At 34.0% G+C, this 25,518-nt stretch overlaps 1 protein-coding gene across 1 annotated transcript; it reads left to right on the top strand.

The window, feature by feature from the left end:
* Positions 1–12,519: 12,519 nt before the first annotated feature.
* LOC123670154 (ras-related and estrogen-regulated growth inhibitor) lies at positions 12,520–25,212 on the top strand. The gene is made up of 6 exons (XM_045603663.1): positions 12,520–12,634; positions 16,321–16,457; positions 16,640–16,798; positions 18,884–19,036; positions 21,267–21,432; positions 24,977–25,212. Exons 1-6 carry the CDS (start codon positions 12,523–12,525, stop codon positions 25,210–25,212), a joined length of 963 nt encoding a protein of 320 aa, XP_045459619.1. The 5' UTR covers positions 12,520–12,522.
* The last annotated feature ends 306 nt before the right edge of the window (positions 25,213–25,518 follow it).

Raw genomic sequence — 25,518 nt, 5'->3', positions numbered from 1 at the left:
CAACAAGAGTATAATATGCGTGTTTTTTTTTTATTGATTTACTCACGGTAAACTATACGCCAACATATAGCGTGTTGGGCTAACCAACCATTTTATTATACAGAGCTGAGGCCTTTGAGTTATCTATAATATATATAAACGCGAAAGGTCATTCATCACGAAATCTCCGAAACTATAACACCTACAAACTTGAAATTTGGCAGGTAGGCTCCTTATAAGATGTAGGCATCCGCTAAGAACGGATTTTACGAAACTCGACCCCTAAGGGGGTGAAATGGGGGTTGCAAGTTTGTATGAACGTCCTATGATTTTGAAGTAAGAGACTTGAAATTTAAAATGTATGCTCTATAGATGATGAGAAGGTGTTCAAATAATATATCTTTAGAAATCAACTCCCTTTTGGGGTTGAATCGGGGGATGGTAGGTTGACTCACTCATCACGAATTCTCCGAAACTATAACACCTACAAACTTGAAATTTGGCAAGAAGGCTCCTTATAGAGTGTAAACATCCGCTAAGAACGGATTTTACGAAATTCAACCCCTAAGGGGATAAAACGGGGGTTGGAAGTTTGTATGAAAGTCCCATGATTTTGAAGTAAGAGACTTGAAATTTAAAATGTATGCCTTATAGATAATGAGAAGGAGTCCAAATAATCTATCTTTAGAAATCAACTCCCTTTTGGGGTTAAAACGGGGGATGGTAGGTTTACTCACTCACCACGAAATCTCCGAAACTATAACACCTAAAAACTTGAAATTTGGCAGATAGGCTCCTTATAGGGCGTAAACATTCGCTAAGAACGGGTTTTACGAAATTCGACCCCAAGATAGGTAAAACGGGGGTTGGAAGTTTTTTTTTTTTTTTTTTTTTTTATTTTCAAAAGCACACTTACAACATACATATAAAAATTTTAAAATTACAAATATATAATAACAAAGTATCTGATATGCATGTCACTTACAAGTGTACATAACATTTTTGAATACAATGTTTAAAAGCACAAAAAATCACAAATAATTAAAATATTTGAACTTTAAATATACCTACATTAATATAGTTCAACACTTACAATATTCAAAAAAAAGAGTGACACCCCATCATCATCATCACAACCAAAATAATCAAAATCAAAAATAAAGATAAAAAACCTATTATTATCATATACATTTATAAAATTAAACAATTGGACAATTTAATCAAAATAACGATTAGAAACAAATTATTAATTAATTCAATTAGAACAAATTCATTAATTAAGTAATTAAGAATAGGGAAATAACAAAAGTCAAATCAAATTATCAAAAAATTCCAAATAGAAAGATTAAAATCAAAATCAAAATTAAATCAAAATCAAAATTAAATCAAAATCAAATTTAAAATTAAAATCAAAATCAAAATTAAAATCAAAATTAAAATTACTGTAAAATAAATTAAAATAAATTAAATATATTTTTTAAACTAACCATGCATTTTATAATAATTAAGTAACTTACATCTAAAGACAGAGAGAGAGTCGTGAAAAATGTCAATGCCTGGAATCGATTTACTGATACTATTATATTTGTTACACAAACGCACTAGAGGAGCTTGTTTCCCAATGTGAGACTTTACGCATGGAATGTAAAATATCTTGTGCGCGTGGGTACTTCTGTGTGCCCTAGAGGGAACCGATATGATTATCCTCTCTGTTATTTCAGAATTGGTAACCCTATTATGTAATATATTGTGCAGGAAAGTCAGATCTGAAACCTCACGCCTACTCCGAAGAGAAATCATGTGGAACCTTGCCAAACGCTCCCCGTACACTTGTCTGTGCGAAAAATTGCTTTCGTAAAAAGCAAGATGCCTCGTGAAAACACGCTGAATGCTCTCAATACGTTGAGAGTGTATACTGTACTGAGGATTCCAGATAACACTGGCGTACTCAAGACAGCTGCGCACTAGAGAATTATATAATATCGTTTTTGTTCGCCTTGAGAAACCCCGTGTGTTCCGCTTGATAAAACCAAGATTTCGTGCAGCTTTAACAACTATATTATCAACATGTGCCACAAAAGTTAAACGGCCATCTATAATAACTCCTAAGTCTTTAATTTGTGACTTCTCTTGCAAGATAACATTTCCAATAGAGTAACTAGAGACAAGCGGCTTTTTCTTCCGGGTAAATTTTATATGGAAACATTTGCCTACGTTAAGAGTCATTTTATTGTGATGACACCATTCTATTATATTATTGAGATCGCTTTGCACCGAATCTATGTCTGAATTGGTTTTAACTATTTTGTATATTTTCAAATCGTCTGCAAATAGTGAACATCTACAATGTTTGATAAACTGGGTTATGTCATTTATGAAAACAAGAAACAGAAGGGGGCCTAAATGAGAGCCCTGTGGAACCCCACTGTCAGCCAAGTACGTATCGGACTCAAAGCCATTAACAACAACTTTAAGAGGTCTTTTTGTTAAATACGATTGAAACCATCCAATAAGTGTATTCCCAATGCCATACTGTTGTAGTTTATTAATAAGTATTTGATGGTTTACTTTGTCGAAAGCGCAGCTAAAATCAGTATATATGGCGTCTACCTGGTCCCCCCCATCTATCGCCAGTGCCAAGTCCGAAGTGAAAACCGTTAAATTAGTTTGCGTTGATAAACCATGCCTAAACCCGTGTTGCGAGTGTGTTATGATGTTGCTGAAATATTTACTGAGTGAGGGATACACAAGGCTCTCAAACAGCTTGGAAAAGCATGAGAGGATAGAAATCGGACGGTAGTTCTTAACGTCCGCTCGATCACCTTTTTTGTAAACTGGTACTATTCGAGCTCTTTTCCATTCGTCAGGAAAAATTCCATTTTTCAATGAACTGTTAAAAATGACAGTCAAAGGTAACGCAAGAGCATTTACGCACCTTTTAACAAATATAGGAGGAATTCCGTCTGGACCCGGTCCCTTTCTTGGATCTAATGATTTAATTTTTTTTATAACCTCCACCTCATAGAATACTATTTTATTAAAAGTAGTCATACAGTAAGTTTGTATGAAAGTCCTATGTTTTTGAAGTAAACGACTTGAAATTTAAAATGTATGCTCCATAGATGGTGGGGAGGTCTCTAAACAATGTATCTTTAGAAATCAACTCCCTTTCGGGGTTAAAACGGGGGATGGTACATTGACTCATTCATCACGAAATCTCTGAAACTATAACAGCTACAAATTTGACGTTTGATAGGTAGGTTCCTTATAGAGCGTAAACATCCGCTAAGAACAAATTTTACGAAACTCGACCCCTAAGGGGATAAAACGGGGGTTGGAAGTTTGTACGAAAGTCCTATGTTTTTGAAGTAAGAGACTTGAAATTTAAAGTGTATGCTCTATAGATGGTGAGGAGGTGTCCAAATAATGTATATTTAGAAATCAACTCCTTTTTGGGGTTAAAACGGGGGTTCGTAGGTTGACTCACTGATCACGAAATCTCCAAAACTATAACACTTACAAACTTGGAATTTAGCAGGTAGGCTCCTTATAGATCGTAGACATCCGCTAAGAACGGATTTTACGAAACTCGACCCCTAAGGGAGTAAAACGGGGGTTGAAAGTTTGTATGAAAGTCCTATGTTTTTGAAGTAAGCTACTTGAAATTTAAAATGTATACTCTATAGATGGTGAAGAGGTATCCAAATAATGTATCTTTAGAAATAAATTCTCTTTTGGGGTTAAAACAGGGGATGGTAGATTGATTCATTCATCACGAAATCTCCGAAACTATAAGAGCTACAAATTTGATATTTGACAGGTAGGTTCCTTATAAGGCGTAGACATCTACTAAGAACTGATTTTACGAAACTCGACCCTTAAAGGGGTAAAACGGGGGTTGGAAGTTTGTATGAAAGTCCTATGTTTTTGAAGTAAGAGACTTGAAATTTAAAATGTATGCTCTATAGATGATGAGACACAATACAATATATGGTTATTTTTAAAGATACATTATACAAATAATGTATCTTTAAAAATAACCTCCCTTTTGGGGTTGAAACGGGAGATGGTAGGTTGACTCACTCATCACGAAATTTCCGAAACTATAACAGATACAAATTTGACATTTGGCAGGTTGGTTTCTTATAGGGCGTAGACACCCGCTAAGAACGGATTTTAGGAAACTCGACCCCTAAGGGGATAAAACGGGGGTTGGAATTTTGTATGAAAGTCCTATGTTTTTGAAGTAAACGACTTGAAGTTTAAAATGTATGCTCTATAGATGGTGAGGAGGTGTCCAAACAATGTATCTTTAGAAATCAACTCCTTTTTGGGGTTAAAACGGGGGATGGTAGATTGACTCATTCATCACGAAATCTCCGAAACTATAACAGCTACAAATTTGACATTTGATAGGTAGATTTCTTATAGGGCTTAAACATCCGCTAAGAACAAATTTTACGAAACTCGACCCCTAAGGGGGTGAAATGGGGGTTGCAAGTTTGTATGAACGTCCTATGATTTTGAAGTAAGAGACTTGAAATTTAAAATGTATGCTCCATAGATGGTGAGGAGGTCTCTAAACAATGTATCTTTAGAAATCAACTCCCTTTCGGGGTTAAAACGGGGGATGGTACATTGACTCATTCATCACGAAATCCCCGAAACTATAACAGCTACAAATTTGACATTTGATAGGTAGGTTCTTTATAGAGCGTAAACATCCGCTAAGAACAAATTTTACGAAACTCGACCCCTAAGGGGATAAAACGGGGATTGGAAATTTGTATGAAAGTTCTATGTCTTTGAAGTAAGAGACTTGAAATTTAAAATATATGCTCTATAGATGGTGAGGAGGTGTCCAAATAATACATCGTAATCTATATATATAAAAGAGAAATGTCACTGACTCACTCATCACGAGAACCCAAAAACAGCTGGAAGGTCCATCCATCTAGGATGGATAAAGATGAAATTTAGCAGGGAGGTATAGTTAGTAGATAATAGTAGTAGAGTAGAGAGATTTAGCGATATTCCACCGCTATGGGGGTTTAATTGGGGTCGATAGTTTGTATGAAACATATACAGCCTGAAAATAAAACTAAAAATGTGTATAGAGAGGTTTTATAAAAATAACTATTAAATTATACTAAATTGTGCCTTTTTAAAAAGTAACTCAGTTTGATAAGCATTTCAAGTGACTGAAATAAAGAAAATATTTGCGTTAAACATCTTAATAGTAATACATATCTTCATAACCACGCGGATGTAGTCGCGGGCAACAGTTAGTGTATTATAAAACAAAGTCCCCAAAAGTGTATGTGATCGATTTCCTCAAAATCTACTGAACGGATTTTCATGCGGTTCAAGAGGAAGGTTTACGGAACGGCTAAGCCGATTATAATGAGAGTTTAACTGGAAGTGTGCCGGGAAAACTTTGTGACACACTGATTTCAACGCGGGCGAAGCCGCGGGCACAGCTAGTTAATTATATGACAATTAATTAATGACAATACAGACATGACATTTACAGGATGATTCAGGTTTTTGTAACAGTACATAACGTAGAGTATTAAAATGCTAATGAAATAATATCAGCCATATTAATTATTAATTATGTTGTGTTCGTTCAATATACCCAATATCGTTAGAATAGAGAAACGCATAGAAAATTAAATTTCTAACGCAAACACGCATTATTATTTGTATATCTAGTATTTTTCTTTTTTTTTTCTGAAATTCTCTTTTTTTGTCATTGCAGCGTTTGCATCATAAAGGTTTCCATTTAATAGGTTTCCATTCGCCTTCTAAACAGGTTAAAAACAGAGCAAGTGAGATAACAATACCTAAAGTATAACGCAGATTAAAACCTCGTTAAGTTTCGCGAGAGTTTGAAACGATTATAACAAATAAGGTGTTGAAGAAGAACAAGACAAGAAACTTTCTTACGATGTAAGACGTATTGATTACATTATTTTAGAAATAACTTTATAAAATGTATACGTATAAATTTCATACATAAACGTTATACAATTTGTAATTATCCATATACGTAGCCTTTTATTATGAGTATCGTCAGTTTACAATTATTACGAAAATTACGCTGACGTAGGTGTATGAAATTTTTCAAACTTATAGTTTATATAGAGATGGAGTTCAAAATACTAATATTTTTTTTAATTATGCATATTGTCAAAATAATGAAAAACAAATAAAATTAGATATTATTGCTCAAAATCATGCTGATAAACATTTCAATAAATTTTGGAAAAATACTAATAAGCTTAATCCAAAATCGAGCCTCCCTGTGAGTGTAGATGGTAAGTTTGATCGGTCTGACATAGCAAATGCCTTCCGTGAACACTTTAAAGTGGAGTCTTCCCTCCCTATAGAGTCGCAGGTGTTCGATGTTGGGTGTTGCGACGGGGACTTTACTGTTAGGTTTTCTGAAGGTGAGGTCGCCTCGGTTATTAAAGGAATGGCCAGAGGTAAGTCTCCCGGTCACGATGATCTCAGTATCGAGCACCTGAAGTACGCGGGGGTGCACTTGCCTCGAGTTCTGGCTACGTTTTTTAATTTATGTATAAGCCATTGCTACCTACCAAATGAATTAATGTATACTGTTGTTGTACCTATAATAAAGAATAGAACGGGGGATGCCTCCGAATTGTCCAATTACAGGCCTATATCTCTGGCTACGGTTATAGCCAAGGTGCTGGATGGTTTGCTTGACAGAAGACTGGCCGAAAATATTAAAATCCACGATTTACAGTTTGGTTTTAAGCCTGGCTTGTCCACAGAGAGTGCCATTTTCTGTCTCAAGCAAACTGTGCAGTACTACACGGCTCGAAAAACCCCAGTCTTTGCTTGCTTTTTGGACTTGTCGAAGGCATTCGATTTAGTATCGTACAATTTGTTGTGAAGAAAACTACGATGTGAAAGCAGTCTACCTCTTGATGTCATATCAATATTTAAATATTGGTATGACAACCAGAGGAATTGCGTCAAATGGGCTGGCTCGCGATCGGATGAGTACGGGTTGGAATGTGGGATGAGGCAGGGGGGGTTGACCTCACCCAAGCTTTTTAACTTGTATATTAATAAGCTGATCGAGGAGCTCAGCAGCACCTACATAGGATGCCATGTATGCGGGACTTGCATCAATAACATCAGCTACGCAGACGATATGGTGCTGCTGAGCCCATCGATCGGCGCCTTGACTAAGTTGCTTCACTTATGTGAAGAGTACGCAGTGGCTCATGGGCTCAGATATAACGCGTTGAAAAGCGAATTCATGGTTTTTCGGGCGACGGGCGCGAGGAGACAACGGAGAGTAACTTGTGTTACTCTAGGGGGCTCTCAGTTGAAAAGAGTTGACCGATTCAAATATCTGGGTCACTGGGTCACTGAGAGCTTGACAGACACGGTGGATATTGAAAGAGAGCGTAGGGCGCTGTCTGTTCGATGTAACATGTTGATTCACAGATTTGCGCGTTGTAGTAAACAAGTCAAAATAACACTTTTCAACGCCTACTGTCAATCGTTCTACACGTGCGGTCTGTGGGTCGATTTCACGCAGTGAGCATACAGTGCACTCCGTGTCCAGTACAACAACGCGTTCAGGATGTTGTTTGGTTTGCCGCGCTTCTGTAGCGCGTCGTCTATGTTCGCCGAGGCGCGCACCGACTGCTTCCACGCGATCATTCGAAAGCGGTGTGCGTCGTTGTGGGCGCGAGTACGCGGAGCATCGAACACCATCCTGAACGTCTTGGCCGACCGATGGGACTCCCCATTATTTTGTCGCTGGGTACAGCTTCATGCTCCTTCTGCTAACTATAATCTTTAGCACAGGGGTCCCATAGGAAGAAATTATTATATTACATTTATAAGTTTCACTAACTTAGTTGTAAGTTTAGTTCTAAGTTTTTTGTACCTAACACTATATATTTTGTTTATAATTTGTAATTGTACTAACACTAGATTATAAGAAAAATTGTTACTAACACTATATGGGCTAGTCCCGAAATAAATATATTATTATTATTATTATAAAAGATACATTAAATCAATTTAAAACCTACTCACACTAGCGTGTATTTGACACAGCCACGCATACTCTTTTGTGTTTATTATTATAGAAGTATGGACGTTGACAACACAAACTTAATAATGTTCATACTTAATTAATAAACAATAAATGTAATAGTATAGGTATAGGATAATGCAATTGTAATGATAAGGCTTTATATATGTACTTAATAAGATAGGATTAGTCATATAATATATTAATAAAAATTAAAATAAAAAAAGAAAGTAAAATGGATAAAAAGATTTTCTAAGTACACAAAAAAGTACCTACTAACAATAACATAGGTTAAGTGTACATTGTAAGTAGCAAATAAGTGTACGTATATTGTAGCTAGAAAACAAGTGTACATATATTATAGTTAGCAAATAAGTGTAAATATAATAAAAATAATAACTATGGAAAAAAAACAATATGTAGAGTCTTGGTCAGTGGACTCACGTCAATTTTTTAACCGACTTCCAAAAAAGGAGGAGGTTCTCAATTCGACTGTATTTTTTTTTTTTTTTATGTATGTTACATCAGAACTTTTGACCGGGTAGACCGATTTCGACAAATTATGTTTTAATCGAAAGGTGGTGTGTGCCAATTGGTCCCATTTAAATTTATTTGAGATCTAACAACTACTTTTCGAGTTATATCTAATAATGCGTTTTTACTTGACGCTTTTTTCGTCGACCTACGTTGTATTATATCGCATAACTTTCTACTGGATCTATCGATTTTGATAATTCTTTTTTTGTTGGAAAGGGGATATCCCTAGTTTGGTACCGTGATAAGGAAACCAGGATCTGATGATGGGATCCCAGAGAAATCGAGGGAAACTCTCGAAAATCCGTAATAACTTTTTACTGGGTGTACCGATTTTGATAATTTTTAATTTAATCGAAAGCTGATGTTTATCATGTGGTCACATATAAATTTTATCGAGATCTGATAACTACTTTATGAGTAATCATTGATAACGCGTAGTTGCTTGACTATTTTTTCGTCGATCTACGTTGTATACTTGTCGATGTAATTGAAGTCGGTTTTTTTTTCGTTTGCGAGCAAACACAATTATAGAGATTCTAATAAGATTTATTTATTTTCTCTCCACAATTTGCTAACCAGGACATTAGATAAGTACACACATGAGCACTAATATTGTGGGAGACTGGTGCCTAAGCTAGGCTCGAGGCCTGTGTTACAGGACATCAGGTCTCCATCCCTTAATAAAGTTTATTTCAATTATCATCATTAGAGATTCTAGTTGTAAAGTTTTAAAGTTGCAGTGAAGTACCGATGCATGTTTAAACAAAAAAAAAATGGAATGACAAAAGCACGAGCATTATAAGCCCGTGAATATATCACTTACATAAAAAAATGTTCATACTTATAATTTAAATTAATTATCGTCGAATTTCGACCACTGTGCGACCAATAGCATGATTTAATCTGAGCGATATGATAATTATGAATTTTACTGTAAGCTTTACACAATCGCTGATGATTATGTTTTAGATAGGCATCAAAGTACTGCGTTATTGTTATCAATGATTATAAATCGTGAGAGAGCAACACCTGATAAATTGGCACACACGTGCCACGCCCGGTCATCGTGGCACCTCATTTGGGAGCTTTATGACTCCCCACCTATTACGAGCTATGAAAGGGTCTACCTTACATGTACATATATATACAGTATAGTACGATTTATCAAGCAACAATAGTTAATATATTTGGGCATTGACATGTGTTTCGCTCCCAACATCGTGCACAGTAGGGATAACTCTACACTCATTTTATTAATACGAAGGTAACTTTGCCTGTTTGTTTTTCTATTTAGCTTTTAAAAAATTGCTATATAATTTTACTTCAAGACTTTTGGGTTTTGAGAAAATCGTAAATCATATATCGAGAGATAACATGTGAACGAATTAGTGTTGCAATTTGAATCTTATTTATACCCAAGTGACGCTAATAAATTTATCAATTGCCATTGCTACCATTGTTAACCCACCATACGGTAAGACTCGGAAAGCGATAATAGTTAAATATACTTCGCGCTGTTGGAACTATAAATATGTAACTTGAGTTGTAAACAAAATATACATACATAATTAGATTTTTTTTTTGGTAATTTTTATAATAATATTGTTGAAATTACTTTTTGTTATTGGAACGAAGTTCCTTATGGCAGGCTTGACATTTGGCTGGGCGAGCGAACTGAAAAGAATGTGATACTAAAACCGTAAGAAAAATATATAGCAGAAGTGACGTAATATCAGTCACACGACTGTATAATATGACGTCTGTAAAACTAAAATATTACTAGTAAACTTTTTTTTAAATTATTTATGTAATTTTATAATTTCGACAAAAATAAATAGACAAATGTTTTTTATTTCACTTAATAGTTTGAATTATTATTATTATTATTATTTTGTTTGATTTATTTTATTTTACGGTCTTTGTTATTTTTTAAATACTTTTATGTACTTAATTAAAAACCAATCAATAAAATTAAAAAAAAATCAAGAACTAGAAAATATATATAAAATTCAACAATTTTTTTTCAAATTGTGTTGCTTCTATACTATCCGAAGGAACTTCGTTCCTACCTGGTGTCCCATGACACCACATAATTTTTTTATTATCTACTACTAATATATTTAACCCTCCTCCTCTCTCTCTTTCCGTGGGTGTCGTAAGAGGCAACTAAGGGATAATACAATTTCATTACCACCTTGGAACTTATAAAGCGGACCGATGGCGGGATAACTATCCGACTTCTGGCTTTCAAAAAATTGCCAAGTAAATACGCGTTATCAAAGATTACTCAAAAAATAGTGATCAGATCTCGATCGATCTCGAAATTTAAATTGAAACACAAGACAAATATCAGCTTAGCGTTATCAGCGAACGGCGGATTTTAGAAAAAAAATTCTTCCGTTATGTAGCCAGTTTATTTACGTGGGTTATAGACGTATAAAACAGTACGCTACGACTCATTAGACCGTAGCAGTAACCATAAATGTCAACCAATCTGGTAAGTGTTAAAATTTAACGCGGGTAAGGCTAAAAACTAACAAGCTATATCTACGTGTAAGAAGGATAAATCCTTTAGTTAGTTTTATTCTATATTGCTTATTTACTTTTTTTTTAGAATCTAACTCTTTAAACATTAATAGTTGAACACTCATTGTAAACCTAAATAAAAATATATTACGAGATTGAGATCTAATAACATCGATGTTATGTGTAGTAAAAATATTGATTATCTATAAGTAAAATTTAATCGTAAGTTTCTTCGCATCAAGAAAAACCTTTTCATATTTCGTGTATACGAGGCCCTTTACGAGCGTAGCGTAGCCACAGACCGCAGTAGCTACCGGCGTCTCTCGCGGCGTGCTCGCGCTTTTTTTCGATCGTTTACCGCGCTAGATACAAACATAAAACTTGTAATTAAACTACATATCGAGGTTTTATAAACTCTAACAAGTATTCTGGTTAGGAACGACAAACTATAATTCTGAAAAATACAACATGCACCCAGCACAAAATTTATTTATAATGAAATATTGAGTACACAATTATTTTGGATTTGTATATGAGTTTAGACATGTAAATAAACAGTAATTTTTAGTTCTAATCTTAACTTGAAATTAATCTATTTTGGTGACGATGTTATAATCGATTTAAATTGTGTCGGTATTAGATATGAAGCTATTTTATTAAAATCAGATGCAGTACTCCAAGCTTATCTTTAGCTTACTAACACAAATTATGGGTACGTAATTATTATATTGTAAATACTACATACTATCATCGAAAAAAGTCAATGAAATATGAATCGAAAGCAAAAGCACCCTACGTATATGATTATATTTACATTCAAACTACACTTCTGACTTCTGATTACCAAGACCATATTTTAATAATTCATTATTACAACGAAAACGGGCAAAAATGTGTATGATTATATTTTACCGCGTAATTTTTTTTTTTTGTAGTTAGCAATTCAGAGAAGCGCATTAAAATTTAGCTGAAAATGTCTAAAGAATCTTGTTTTTGGTTTCGTTCGTTTGTTCTTCGCCAAAAAGCAATTTTCATTTTTTAAGGCACGACTCTTGTATTTTTAAGTAGTTACGTGTTTAAATAGAACTTGTCTGTTTTTAATCAATTAGGTTGACCGAAATATTTATATAAAAGTTCATACAATACATTCACATAATTTGTTCTATATATAAATGTAAAGTTGTTTTCTTTAGCGAGAGTTCGATAATAAAGAATTGAGTAGTTCCTAATAATAGATTTTAATACGATGAATAAATACAATGTCGATTAAGAATTTTACTGTTCCGTTCTGTTTTTATTGTACTTTAACAAAACTAAATGGTTTTGATCGTTCATTGTTAAGAATGTTTTTGTAGTAAAGTAATAATTTATACATTTTTAGATGGAATATAGTAACGATGACAGCAACCACACTTTCTCCAAAGTCTTCATTGGCTAAGCTTGTTCTTTATCCAAAGGCTAAATCTTTCAAAGTTTTAGTATTAGGGCAGTCTGGTGTTGGGAAATCAGGTAAAATAAACTTTCATTATATAGAATTTAGATACATATGTAACGTGCCTAATGTGATTGACTTTTGTTTTTTGAAGTATAACATTTATTTTCAAGAATTTATAAAAACAAATGTCTCCATAAAACACCAATGGTAATTTGAAGAATGCGAAAAATGAACTTAATTCGCTGCGAATTCAATCAGAGAGGAATTCCCTCTTGATTACCCTTACATAAAATAAATTATACAATATTTCTTTAAATGTCAGATGACGTAGATGAAAAGGTTTAGGTTTACAAAATTCCTTATATTCCAGATTTTAGGTATTCGATACCGATATGTATCAAACCATTTTGTAAAGAAAAAATCGGAAATAAGAAAAATATTTAACTTACAAATAACAATTAGTAACAAATACTTTAAATAAAAAAGTTCAAATTGAGGAATTATTGTTAAAATTATAAATTTATAGTCTCAATTGGTAATGAACAAAACAAAGTAAACAAATAACGTTTCTAATACCTTATACCTTTTTTTTTTTGAGTTTTAGAAATTTTAAGACTAGTTATTAAGGCTTCTAGGATTCTAAAGTTGCGGTGATTGTACCGATGCATGTAAAAAAAAAGATATACTTATATATATGGAATAACAAAAGCACGGGCATAATAAGCCTGTGGATATATCACTAAAATTAAAAAAAATTAAAAAATACCTTATACCTTCTTTATACCTCTTATAACTTCTTAATAAATAGAATAATATGTTAGTTATGTGACTTCCCCAATAGGCACACCTAGTCCTAGAGTACCAAGTACAAGCTGCTACTTAATAATGAGGCCAGGGAAATATAGGGGATTGTGTCGAGAATATTCGCCATCTCTACGACATTTTTGTGCGTTTGATGTCCCTTACTAGGGGAACTCGCCGTCTAATAGAGTCTGAGATCCACAGGAGAAGTAACGAAGAGTATAACTCTTTTTGCCCTTGGGTATTATTGTGGAAGTGGATGCTAGAGGTCACGAACCCGCCTGCCCAGCGTGGAGGCCTACGGAGGACTGCGATAAGCTGAAGTAATGATGATGGGATGCTAGAGCTGGACGACCAGAGCAGTATCCTTTGCTAGAGTAACGAAAATGTGCTTTTCCCTGTCAGTGCGCTGGCCGCGCTGTATTCGTGGGAGGACCAAATAGCGCTCGTCATATCACACGCCATGAGGATCAATAATTGCGCAAATACATCGATGAAGTGATTTTGCCGGCCTTCAAAGCTTGAAAGAATTAAATATTATTATAATTTGAAGGTTAGGGTTAACTAAAAATCATATAGATTTGATAGTAGCGCCATCTGTGTGCAAACCGAACTTTTCAGTCAGCCACTGTAATGTAATTGGAAAAGAATGACATAAATTACGAAAACAACGTAAATTTTTTACACACTAGAACTTTTGCTTGCGCATTTGTAGTCGTTCCGAATTCCTGTTCCTCTAGCCATAAAAAAGTCGTTATCAGTCATTACCTATTTAATTCTTTCAAGCTTTGAAGGTCGGCAAAATCGCTCCTACGATGTATTTGCGCACTTATCGATAGTCATGGAGGTGGGTGTGTGATGTGACGAGAGCTATTTGGTCCTCCCACGAATTCAGCGCAACTAGCGCACTGACACTCCACTCTCCACTTCGACAAAAATACCTAACAGCGAAAAGAGTTATACTCTTCGTTACTTCTCCTGTGGATCTCAGATCTCTCGCAGACGGCGAGATCCTATAGTAAGAGACATCAAACGCATAAAAATGTCGTAGAGATGGCGAATTTTCTCGACAAAATCCCCTCCTCCCTGGCCTCATTATTAAGTAGCAGCCTGTGGCGCAACGGTCACAGCCATGGATTGTGCCTGTTACGCTGGCGGTTGCGGGTTCGATCCCCGCACATGACAAACATTTGTATTGGCCATACAGGTGTTTTCCGTGGTCTGGGTGTTTGTGCAGTCCTTGTGGGTCTTTCCGCTGTGCCTCGGAGAGCACGTTAAGCCGTTGGTCGCCTGCATGGGGAAAGAGACCTATGCCCAGGAGTGGGATATTACAGGCTGAAGCGATCTGGACTTGGTACTCTAGGACGGGGTGTGCCTATTAGGGAGGGCACATAACTAACATATGTTATGGTAAAACCGGGAGAGATGCCGCAGTGGGATAGATGCCTCATGTTCTAAAAACCTAACATCCCGAACTCACAAATAAAAAATAATCGCATAAGTAGGAGTCGAAGACACCCCGTACCTCAGATACCCATAGATATTCGTGTGGCAAGGACACGTTTGGATCGTGTGTGTAATTTTCTCCGTGGCGAAATTTACAAACACGTCAAAGTTTTAAAGGTTAGTGTTTAAAGTTGTATAATTTTATAAATAGTAATAAATTCCGTTATATTTTTTATACGTCATATGCCGACTCAATGACCCAGTATATACTGAGTCGTTGAGTCTGCATATAGTTGTAAATAGATGTTATTTTGTTTATAATTTATTTAAAAAATACGTGGGCATCTATCCCAATCACAAAGGATAGTTGCCCTGATTTTTTGAAGTGCCCTTAGGGGCATCTATCCCTTCATTCACCATATACAGAGTAAGTTTATATGTATAATTTTTTTTGTGTCTCTTATATTTTTTATATATTTAGGTATGTTTATGTTTGGATGTTTTACTGATTCTAGCAGAACTATGCCACGAAAATATAAAAGAAAGGAAGAAATGCGAGCTCGAGTATGTTCTTGGACTATAGAAAACCTGCATTGCAAATGCAATGTGCATGTTGACACTTGATATGAATATTTTAGATCAACAATTAAGAATTTATACTTTTGTTGAATAAATGCTTGTAAAATTTAATTAAATTTATATATATATATATATATATATATATATATAGTAATCTGTGTGATATAAAAATTATATTCTAATTATAACAATTAAAAGATATAAAAAAACACAAAATTTTTTTCATTGCTATGGCCCATGTTTCTTGGAGACAATCGATGTTTTAGGAGTAGCCTAACCTAACATTTGGTTTTTGGTTTTTCGTTTACACGGTTTAAAGGGCATCTATCCTACTCACTATTTTCATGGTGAGGCAACTATCCATATAGGTAGGCATCTATCCTCAAAAAAGGGTTCACGAAAAGCTAATTTCTGCTTAATCTGCATTGGCTAGGTTGAAAAAAAATAGTCATAATTCAACATAAAGGATTAAGCTAGCTATTTTTACTTTACAAAATGGTTTGAATAGGACTCTGTAAACATTACTTGCATGCCATTTCTAACATTACGAGAATATTTTGACTATTTTGTATTTCATGGCTACCGTAGCAATATCAATCAATGTATTATATGTATTATTACATTTCGATAGTAATAGTAAATAAAATAACTAAGACAGATTTCTGTGTATTTCAATGTGTTATTAATTTTCATATTCGTAGACTCAGTAGTCAGAGGAGCTGGCTAATGCGCTGGCAGTCGCGGGTTCGATCCCCGCAGGCTATTTCATACAGATGTTGGTAACGAAAATTTCTGTTTTTGTAATGTTTTTAAAACCCTCGTCACTGGGTACTCATCCAATGAGAGCCATTGCTTGATACAAAGCTTGTGGTATTACTAAGCACTTTTTTTGTGCGAACAGTTCATAATAAATCTAGTTGAGTTGATTTTTTAGCATTGGTTGTAAGATTCATCACGAAACGTTTTATTGGCGAATACGATCCGGATTTAGAAAAAATTTATACCTATCAAACAGTAATAGATAATGAAACTGTCTATTTTGAAATATTAGATTCGGCAGGAGAACCCCACGTAAGTAAAAATTACATTTTCTTTTTAACGAAGCAATAATACATACCTTTGATAAATCCTCATCAATAAAAAAACCAACAAGAATCAAGCTTGAAGATTAAAACATTTGAACTTTGATTAGATTTCATCTCACAGGCGCCTTTTCAGGCTATAAGTATAAATATATATTTTGTTTCTTCCAGGAAAGTAAATATGCCAATTTAGAAAGTAATATTAGATGGGCGGAAGCTTTTATATTAATGTATTCCGTAACCGACAAGTGTTCGTTTGACGAATGCCACCGTTTAAAATTTCTTATCAACTACAATAAAAGACGGCGTAGGCTTTCGTCGTCAGCGAAGGTTAGCACTTTTTTTTTATATGACTTGGTCGGCAAAAAGTCTACGACCAACACAATACAAAATATACTAGCTGATCTCGCAAACGTTGTTTTGCCATATATCAAACCCCCTTAATCCCTCATATCCCTAGGTATGAAAAATAGATGTTGACCGATTCTCAGACCTACCCGATATGCACACAAAATTTCATAAAAATCGGTCTAGCCGTTTCGGAGGAGTATGGTAACTAACATTGTGTCACGAGAATTTTATGTATAAGATGCGTCAGACGTGACACTCACGTATAATGGGTGAAAAACTTCTTTTAACATACCAAAAAAGGAATGGTTACAGACAGAAATTAAAGGAGCTTTGATCTTCTGTAATGTTGAGGCATGAAAAAACATCTCAATCGATCAATCAAAACCGTACATACATGTGGATATAGATTTTTTACGATCCATGTGTTTAAAATAAAAAAAATATTTCCAAAAACATGTCATAACATAATTGTTGCTCCCCCCCCGTACCCCCTACATCCGCTACGTACATACCGATTTTTTTTTTGTTGTTTAAATGCAATGCTTTTTGCAGGATGGCAACCTTAATAAAAAAAATCTAATTTAGAATATACATATAATCATAATATAAACCGAACTTGGCAAAATACTAATATGTGGTTAAAGAAATGTTATATATGAGATTTATATGTTTTTAATATATACTAGGTGTGCCCGCGACTTTGTCCGCGTGGTATTTACAAAAAAGTTATTAAGTTCGAAGAGTTATAAAATAAATAAATTTCTAAAATATAAGTAGCCTTAGTTACTCTTTAATACATCCCGTCAAAATCGGCCCAGCCGTTTCAGAGATTAGCTGGAACAAACAGACAGAAAGAAAGACAAAAATTGTAAAAAATGTTAATTTGGTATATGTACCGTGTATACATCCATATGCATTTAGTAAAAGTGGTTATTACAATATTACAAACAGACACTCAAATTTTATTTATTTGTATAGACTAGAAGAATGATATATGAAATTTATTTTTCTACTTAATGTTTAATATTATGAATGGTATTGGAACCTTTTCAGTAAAATTCCAATTACTTCTACAGAGGCTAGAGATTTGCGGTGTGAATTTCAACCCTTACTTTTTTACCTGTTAGGTGAAAAAAATTAAAAATGTAAATTTATTATTGCTAAATTCTTTGAATTATTTTCACTGTAACTCAATACTTGTGTTTGCTGGAAAACAATAAGAGACCGACTTCAATTATTAAATCGTCAAGTAAATACGCATTATCAAAGATTAGTCCAAAATTTGTAATCAGATCTCGTTGAAATTTAAATGTGACCACACGATAAACATCGGTTTTCGATTAAATTAAAAATCATCAAAATCGGTGCACCCAGTAAAAAGTTATGCGGATTTTCAAAGATTTCCCTCGATTTTTATAAACGACGAAGTTATCTCCGAAAACAAATTATATATATATATATATATATATATATATATATATACATATACGGTCGGTATATATATATATACGGTCGAATTGAGTAACCTCCTCCTTTTTAGATGTCGGTTAAAAAGGTTTAGGACAACAAATTTGGTTTGGTTACAAACATCTAAAGAGTTGAAACAAATCTATACTGTCTACATCAATATTATAGCAGGTCCAAGTCTGCAAACGAAAAGAAAAGTATTTGTAAAGCATTCTGTAAGTGATTGGTATTGAAACCAAAATTGTAATTTTTTTTATGCCTGCATCTCAGTCATGCATCACGACTAAACTAGTAAATTAATGTTAGTGAAACTTGTCACGATTGGAGTCTACACTATCTAAAACGCATATTTTTTTATTCTTAGAATTTACAGATTCCCTGGGAAAGGGGGTAGAATAGGTAGAGGAGGTAGATAACACATCCATAGCATGTTAATAAAATTACGGCGGCATAAATATAATATCATACTTCAAAGTTACTTGTCTAAAATAATTAAATTATAAATGTTAGTTATAAATACATTTACATGTAAGTAACTCGCAAACATAAATATTACATGTAATCTATTTATAATACTTTTTAATTTAATATTTGCAGGATAGCATATTAGAAACTCCAGTGGTACTGGTTGGTAACAAAACTGACCAAGTTGGTGATCGAATGGTGAGCACAGACGAAGGGCAACGTAGAAGCAAGGAAATTGGCTGCGTATGCTTTCACGAAATATCGGTCAGGGAAAGCATAGATCAAGTAAGTTTTTTTTTATTTTTATATTATTTGAAATATATACCTAATTTTTAAGATTTAATTTGAAAACATATAGTTAAAAACCAAATTGTGGTTATGTAAAAACCGGACTGAATCTGAAATAAATTTCTAATACAATATGATTAAAGCTACACGTTTCAGTTAATACAAAGTACATCTTCACGGCAGAAAGGTTATTAATAAGTACGTTAAGGAGGCTACGAAATATTATTGTTTTAGGTGAAATTTAATAACATCTCAGTGTTATAAAAGATTCTCATAGCGACTGAAATTGAATGTTAATTATTTTTAGTAAGCCTATTTTCTTTTAGTAACCTATTAATGTTATAAAATCACAAAGTCTGTTACTTTGTCTAAAGGTTTTTTGGGTTAGTGTTTATCTCTGGAACTTCAGAACCGGTTTCCAATTTTCTTTTCTTTATTGGAAATTTACATTATATCTAAGTGTCATAGGCGACATTTATTTCCGTAACTTGTTACCCGGACAGACTGCGTTCTGTCAAAATTTAATACTAAAAAAAATTTTTTTTTACTATTAAACCTAAAATGAAAATAATGGAACTTAAGGAACATATAAAAATAAATTAGCCGAATAGCTCGAACAATTCTCGAGTTATGCGCTTAGCAACATTCATTTTTAACCGACTTCAAAAAGGAGGAGGTTACTCAATTCGACGGTGTATATATATATGTATATGTATATTAATGTTTGTGCGGGGATAACTTCGTCGTTTATGAATCGATTTTGATAATTCTTTTTTTGTTGGGAAGGAGATATCCCTGGTGTGGTACCATGATAAGAAAACCAAGATCTGATGACGGAATTCCAGAGAAATCGAGGGAAACTCGAAAATCCACCTAACTTTTTACTGGGTGTACCGATTTTAATAATTTTTAATTTAATCGAAAGCCGATGTTTATCATGTTTCATTCCATCGAGATCTGATAACAACTTTTGGAGTAATCTTTGATAATGCGTATTTACTTGACTAATTTTTCGTCTACCTACGTTGTATAATTGAAGTCGGTTTTTTTCGTTTGCATGCAAACAATTATTATTTATATAGATAACAAGTTTCAACCATAAATATCAGAAAAATTTCATTTGTACAAAATAATCGGAATAAAAAGCAACGTAATATACGATGCTTTATCAAAAATTGACGTAATGGCAAAAGACATTTAGTGCAATGTGCTACAAAAAGATAGATTTTTAGTAGATCTAAAATAAAAAGCACGAAAACATATATCTCCATTATATAAAAATTACTACGACATTTTGTCAAAATATTTCAATTTAAAAAGCATTTTATGAGCTTATAATCTAAAATATTTATATGAATACTAATGTGTAAAAGTAATTGCATCATGGAAACCATTGTATCGAGACAATATTTGATTTAAATCGTATGTTTTAAAGATACGGGAAGATGAACATTAATGTGGATTGTACCGCCACCGGGCGGAAGCTCTGGTAGTCGATAAACTCGGAATTTATACGAAAACAGTTTGACGCCCAGAGAATATAATATAATAATTTATATACGTATGAAACGATATTTATAGTGACGAGAGCTTTGAAAAGATATTACCCTCATAACTTCAAAACCGAAGCTTTAAAATCTTGTTTCTGAAATCGTAACGCTGAAATCTTCTTTTAATCGTCTTTAGTTGGTACACTTCATATCGAACGCGCTTATCTCTCGGAAATTATGACGTCTATTGTGTGTCTATTGATGTTTTATTTATATGTATGATGCTGTCTTGTTTGGGTTTGTTGTTTGGGTCGGTATGTATTGTAGAAGAAACAATATCTAAATAGGATTAATAATAATCTACATGTTTTGTCGTTATATATCGATAAATAATGCTGAATATTTATGTCCTTTTGAAATTGAGGTAAATTTCTCCTTATTTATTTACTTTGTCATAATGTTGGAACTGAAATATCCACAAGGGTTAGAGTGTAACTAATACTCCCCGAACTCTTACTCCCCGATGAAAGAAAACATTTTGAGAAAACCTACGTGAACGGAAAAATTCTGCGTCATAACTTCTCCATTTGTGTCCCGTTTTCTTTCGTCTTTCTTCTTCATTTTTGTGTTTCATTTTTTTTATAACAAAAAAGTATAACACGTACAGGCTGAATGAATAGTAGGTATTGTAAATAGGTAAAAAATCGAGAAATTGACAAAAATTACTAAATTTCCAGGTTTGGAGTGTGTTTCGAGACGCGCGTCGATTCTGGCGAGTGGGTAGCAAATGGTCACGCGGACGCGTCGACACGGACGTGCACCCAACCGCCCTGGGCCGGCCCTTGTCCCGCGCTGTCTCCGACTCAGCCTCGGAGACCATCACGAATGTGAATGCGACCTTTTGTAAGTTATATATTTAGTAATAGCTGAACCTTGTGTTCTCACTCGCACATTTCCCGAACCCACCTATCAACATACCAATCCTTATATCGTCATCATTATACAATACCAAACAAACACACATTAAACACGTGTATCACTTCAGCCTATCGCAGTATACTGCAGGACATAGGCCTCCACAAGTTTGCGCCAAAAATGGCGTGAACTCATGTGTGTTGCCCGTCACCACGCTGGGCAGGCGGGTTGGTGACCGCAGGGCTGGCTTTGTTGCACCGAAAGCACTGCTGCCCGTCTTGGGCCTGTGTATTTCAAATCCAGCAGTTGTATGGTTATCCCGCCATCAGTCGGCTTTTTAAGTTCCAAGGTGTAGCGGAAGGTGGTAGTCCCTTAATCGCCTCTAACGTCAGTCACGGGAAAGAGGGGCTGGCTACATTCTTTACTGCCGTAACCACACAGCAAAAATTTATTAGATATAAACGCATATAGGTATTTATCTGATAAATTAATCAATCTCACAAACTTTTGCGCTATTTTCACGTTTTGATAAATGTATTTAAACAATATTATGTGAACATTAAAAACAGCTACTTAGTATTTTCTGTCGTAATTTAAATATAGTAACAAACACATTTATTTAGTGGTAATCCTATTATACAAGGCTGAAAGCTATTTATCATTACTCGAGGAAAAAATTTTGACGAGCGTTGTGAGTAATTGTTGAGAGTAGACGCCAGAAGCTGTTTCGAAAGTATATTAAAGAGGCAACATTTGCTATGAATGAGAGATCACTTAGGATATTATAGAAGTTCTTGTCGCTGCAAATATTTTTAGGGATCCGTACCCAAAGGGTAAAAACGGGACCCTACTACTCTAAGACTTCGCTGTCTGTCCATCCATCCATCTGTCCGTCCGTCCGTCCGTCCGTCCGTCCGTCTGTCTGTCACCAGGCTGTATCTCAAGAATCGCGATAGCGAGACAGTTGAAATTTTCACAAATTATGTATTTCTGTTGCCGCTATAACAACAAATACTAAAAACAAGATAAAATTAAAAATTAAAGGGGGCTCGCATACAAGTTGATTGATGAGGCGACCACTATTTCAAATAAATACACAAAATATTATTTTTAAAAATTTACTTTCTATGGAGCAACAGAAGCACGCTGTTATTCACAAAATGACAGTGTTCACACTGATGTCCGAGAAATAAGTCTGACGAGGAAGTAATGCTCATTTGCGTTGACTGACGTGTTTGTTTGAATAAGAATAAAGAACCTTTGAATAAAGAAAAAAAATAAAGAACCTTTTTTTAAATTTTTCAATTTGACTACAACTGACAATCAACTCAAGAGTATGATATATGCGTGTGTGTGTCAAATACGTGGTAGTATGTTTGATGTTCTTTTTTTATTGTTTAAATAAATTTTTGTGAATAATTAAAAAAAAAATATTAGCAATCTGCACTCCTTCTCTATAAAAACTATAATTGTACGAAATTTCATACTCCTCCGTCCGTGCAATTTACGTAAAAAGGGGTACAAAATTTTTGCTTCACGTATTAATATATAGATTAAAACTTCTATTAGCGATTTAGCTTCTATCTGACTTCTATTAGCGAGATAAATATATTTTATTTTTATTTTTTCGTACGTTCCATAAGCATAGCACCTAAATTGATGATTTTTTGTTCTATTTTACCTATTATATAAAAAATTATATTAAAAAAATTGCTTTGTGAATACATTAGTATAATAATTTAAATTCCAAAGTTGCGTATTACATTAATAACACACTAAAAGTTATCTCTTGTGGCATTTTTTGAAAAGGAGAGATAAAAAAAACAATAGAGATAACCCTTCACGTACATTATTAAGGTTAAAGTTAAGATGATTGCCTCCCTTTGAAGAAAAACCTCACAATTACTCCACATAAATAATATATCATTTTATAGATAATGCTTGCTCTACCGACATCAACAACTAAAACATTTATTATTGCTTTCGTTTTTGTAAATTAAATAATTATTAAAATTTTATATATGGCGGCTTTAATTTTGAAACAACGTCAACATGATTGATGGTCGGTAAATTTTTTGTTTAAATTAAAATCATCTCACGTATAAATACGTTTATTATAATTTTGTAAAGTGATAATTATTATACACTTATGCTATCTTATACCGGTGCGAATTATTCGCAAAAAATTCTGCAGTGTTACTTAATAAATCGCCTGTAGGATATATATAAGATGTATGATGAATGTATGATGTTTAACAAAAGGCATCAGAAATTTAGAGCCAGTGGTCGTTGTTAATTTTAAATTAAATAAGAATCTATAATATACAGCGGCATTGCACGAGATCCAGAAGAATTGGAACATTGTACATTTTACACCCGGAGGGCTTTTTAGTATTATTGCACGAAGATTCTTGTTATTATTTTTTTCATTCCACGCGTATTTTTGGTTATAGGTTTCTTTAAAATTAAATAGTTAATCCACTTTGGATTTAAAAATAGAGTTGTAGTTGCAGTTTTCAGTATTTTTCCGTAAAAAGTGTTAAAAATTATAATCTCTATTTATGCTCTCATCTACTTAGAGCGGAAATCTCATTTGTTTGTATTCACGTTACCAGTAAATTAATACCGGAGTACTCGATGAATGTATGAAGAAGGACACAAATTGAGTTTGATTATATAATAATAAAGTTTTTCTGGATATAACATACCCGCGCTTCGCCTGTGCAAGTCAAGACCCTCGCTCGGCCTTTCATATTCAAATTATGCGAAGACATCCATCAGACGACAATCTAATAATAGGTACATATAATATGTCACATCATGTTAATATCGTCCTTGTTATCTTCTACAAATATAGGTATACGTACACGAGCAATTTTAACTATTTGATCGAAGTTAGTTATTGTTATTTGAGTTTATATCGTTAACTTGAACGATTTCTATTTTTATTTTGCAAATATTCGTGTGGTCCATTTTTTATTAACCGCTGACTGAAAAAAATGTCATGTTTCATGTTTAACACCAATGCTGACTGTACCGTCGTAGCTTCGAACGGATGGACTAGTTTCTATGCGGGGTTACGGAGTCTGCACTTTAATACTCCTGAAAAACGAATATAAAGTCCGTAGTATGATAAAAAATATTATGTTATTTTACAGCGCTTTTAGCTGTTTGTCTAACATATAGGAATAACAGTGCATTTACTATACCGATAGTCTGAAACGAATATTAAATAATAATATTAATGATTATGATTTAAGAGTTTTATTGTTTCACTTCATTATACTTAAATCGATTTATTTTAAAAGAACATTTTAATTTTTAAATATCACGCCAATCATTCTTAAGCAGTAAACTTCGGTCGCGCGTCGAATCTGACACAGACACACTTTTCTTTACGTGAAAGCGAATTTCCTAGCAGCAATTCTAAACTGTTGGGTAAAAATCGTAAAAGCAATTTGAAGAGTATCAGCTCTTCAAACTCATAACAATAATTTAAGAAGATCTAAATTATGATAATTCTTCTTTTCAGGTCGTCGGTTAACAGAAGTAGAATCAGAGGAAGAAGTCGGCATCGAGCGCAGCGAGTCCACATCCTCGTCCGGTCAGTCGGAGGACACGGACGAGTTCCGCGCGCGCGCCAGCACGGACTCCCGCCTGCCGCCGCGGCCGGCGCGCGCGCGCCACCCCGCCGCCGCGCGCCCGCTGGCCTCGCCCGTCAGGAGGATGAGCGTCTCCATGAGAGGGAACAACGCCAGCACGTATTAAATAATTAACAATGTACTAGAACATTGTAAATGGACAAATAATAATAACTCTTTATTGTACACCATTAAAAGAAACAACAAAAAAAAATAACATAAAATTAAGGATGTACAAAGGCGGTCTTATCGCTGAAAGAGCGATCTCTCCCAGACAACCTTTGGGTATAGGACACAAAACAGAAACTGCAGTTAGGAAGTAAGCAAATAATTGGTGTGTGCGTTAGAATATTTAAATAAAGTACATATAGATAATATATGATAAAAAACATACATAATTATTACATCTATAAAATACATACATATTTAAATA

The sequence above is a fragment of the Melitaea cinxia genome, chromosome 4 (assembly GCF_905220565.1).
Source record: "Melitaea cinxia chromosome 4, ilMelCinx1.1, whole genome shotgun sequence".
NCBI lineage: Eukaryota > Metazoa > Arthropoda > Insecta > Lepidoptera > Nymphalidae > Melitaea > Melitaea cinxia.
The sequence above is the reverse complement of the archived record's forward strand: the minus strand, read 5'-3'. Positions and strand labels throughout refer to the sequence as shown.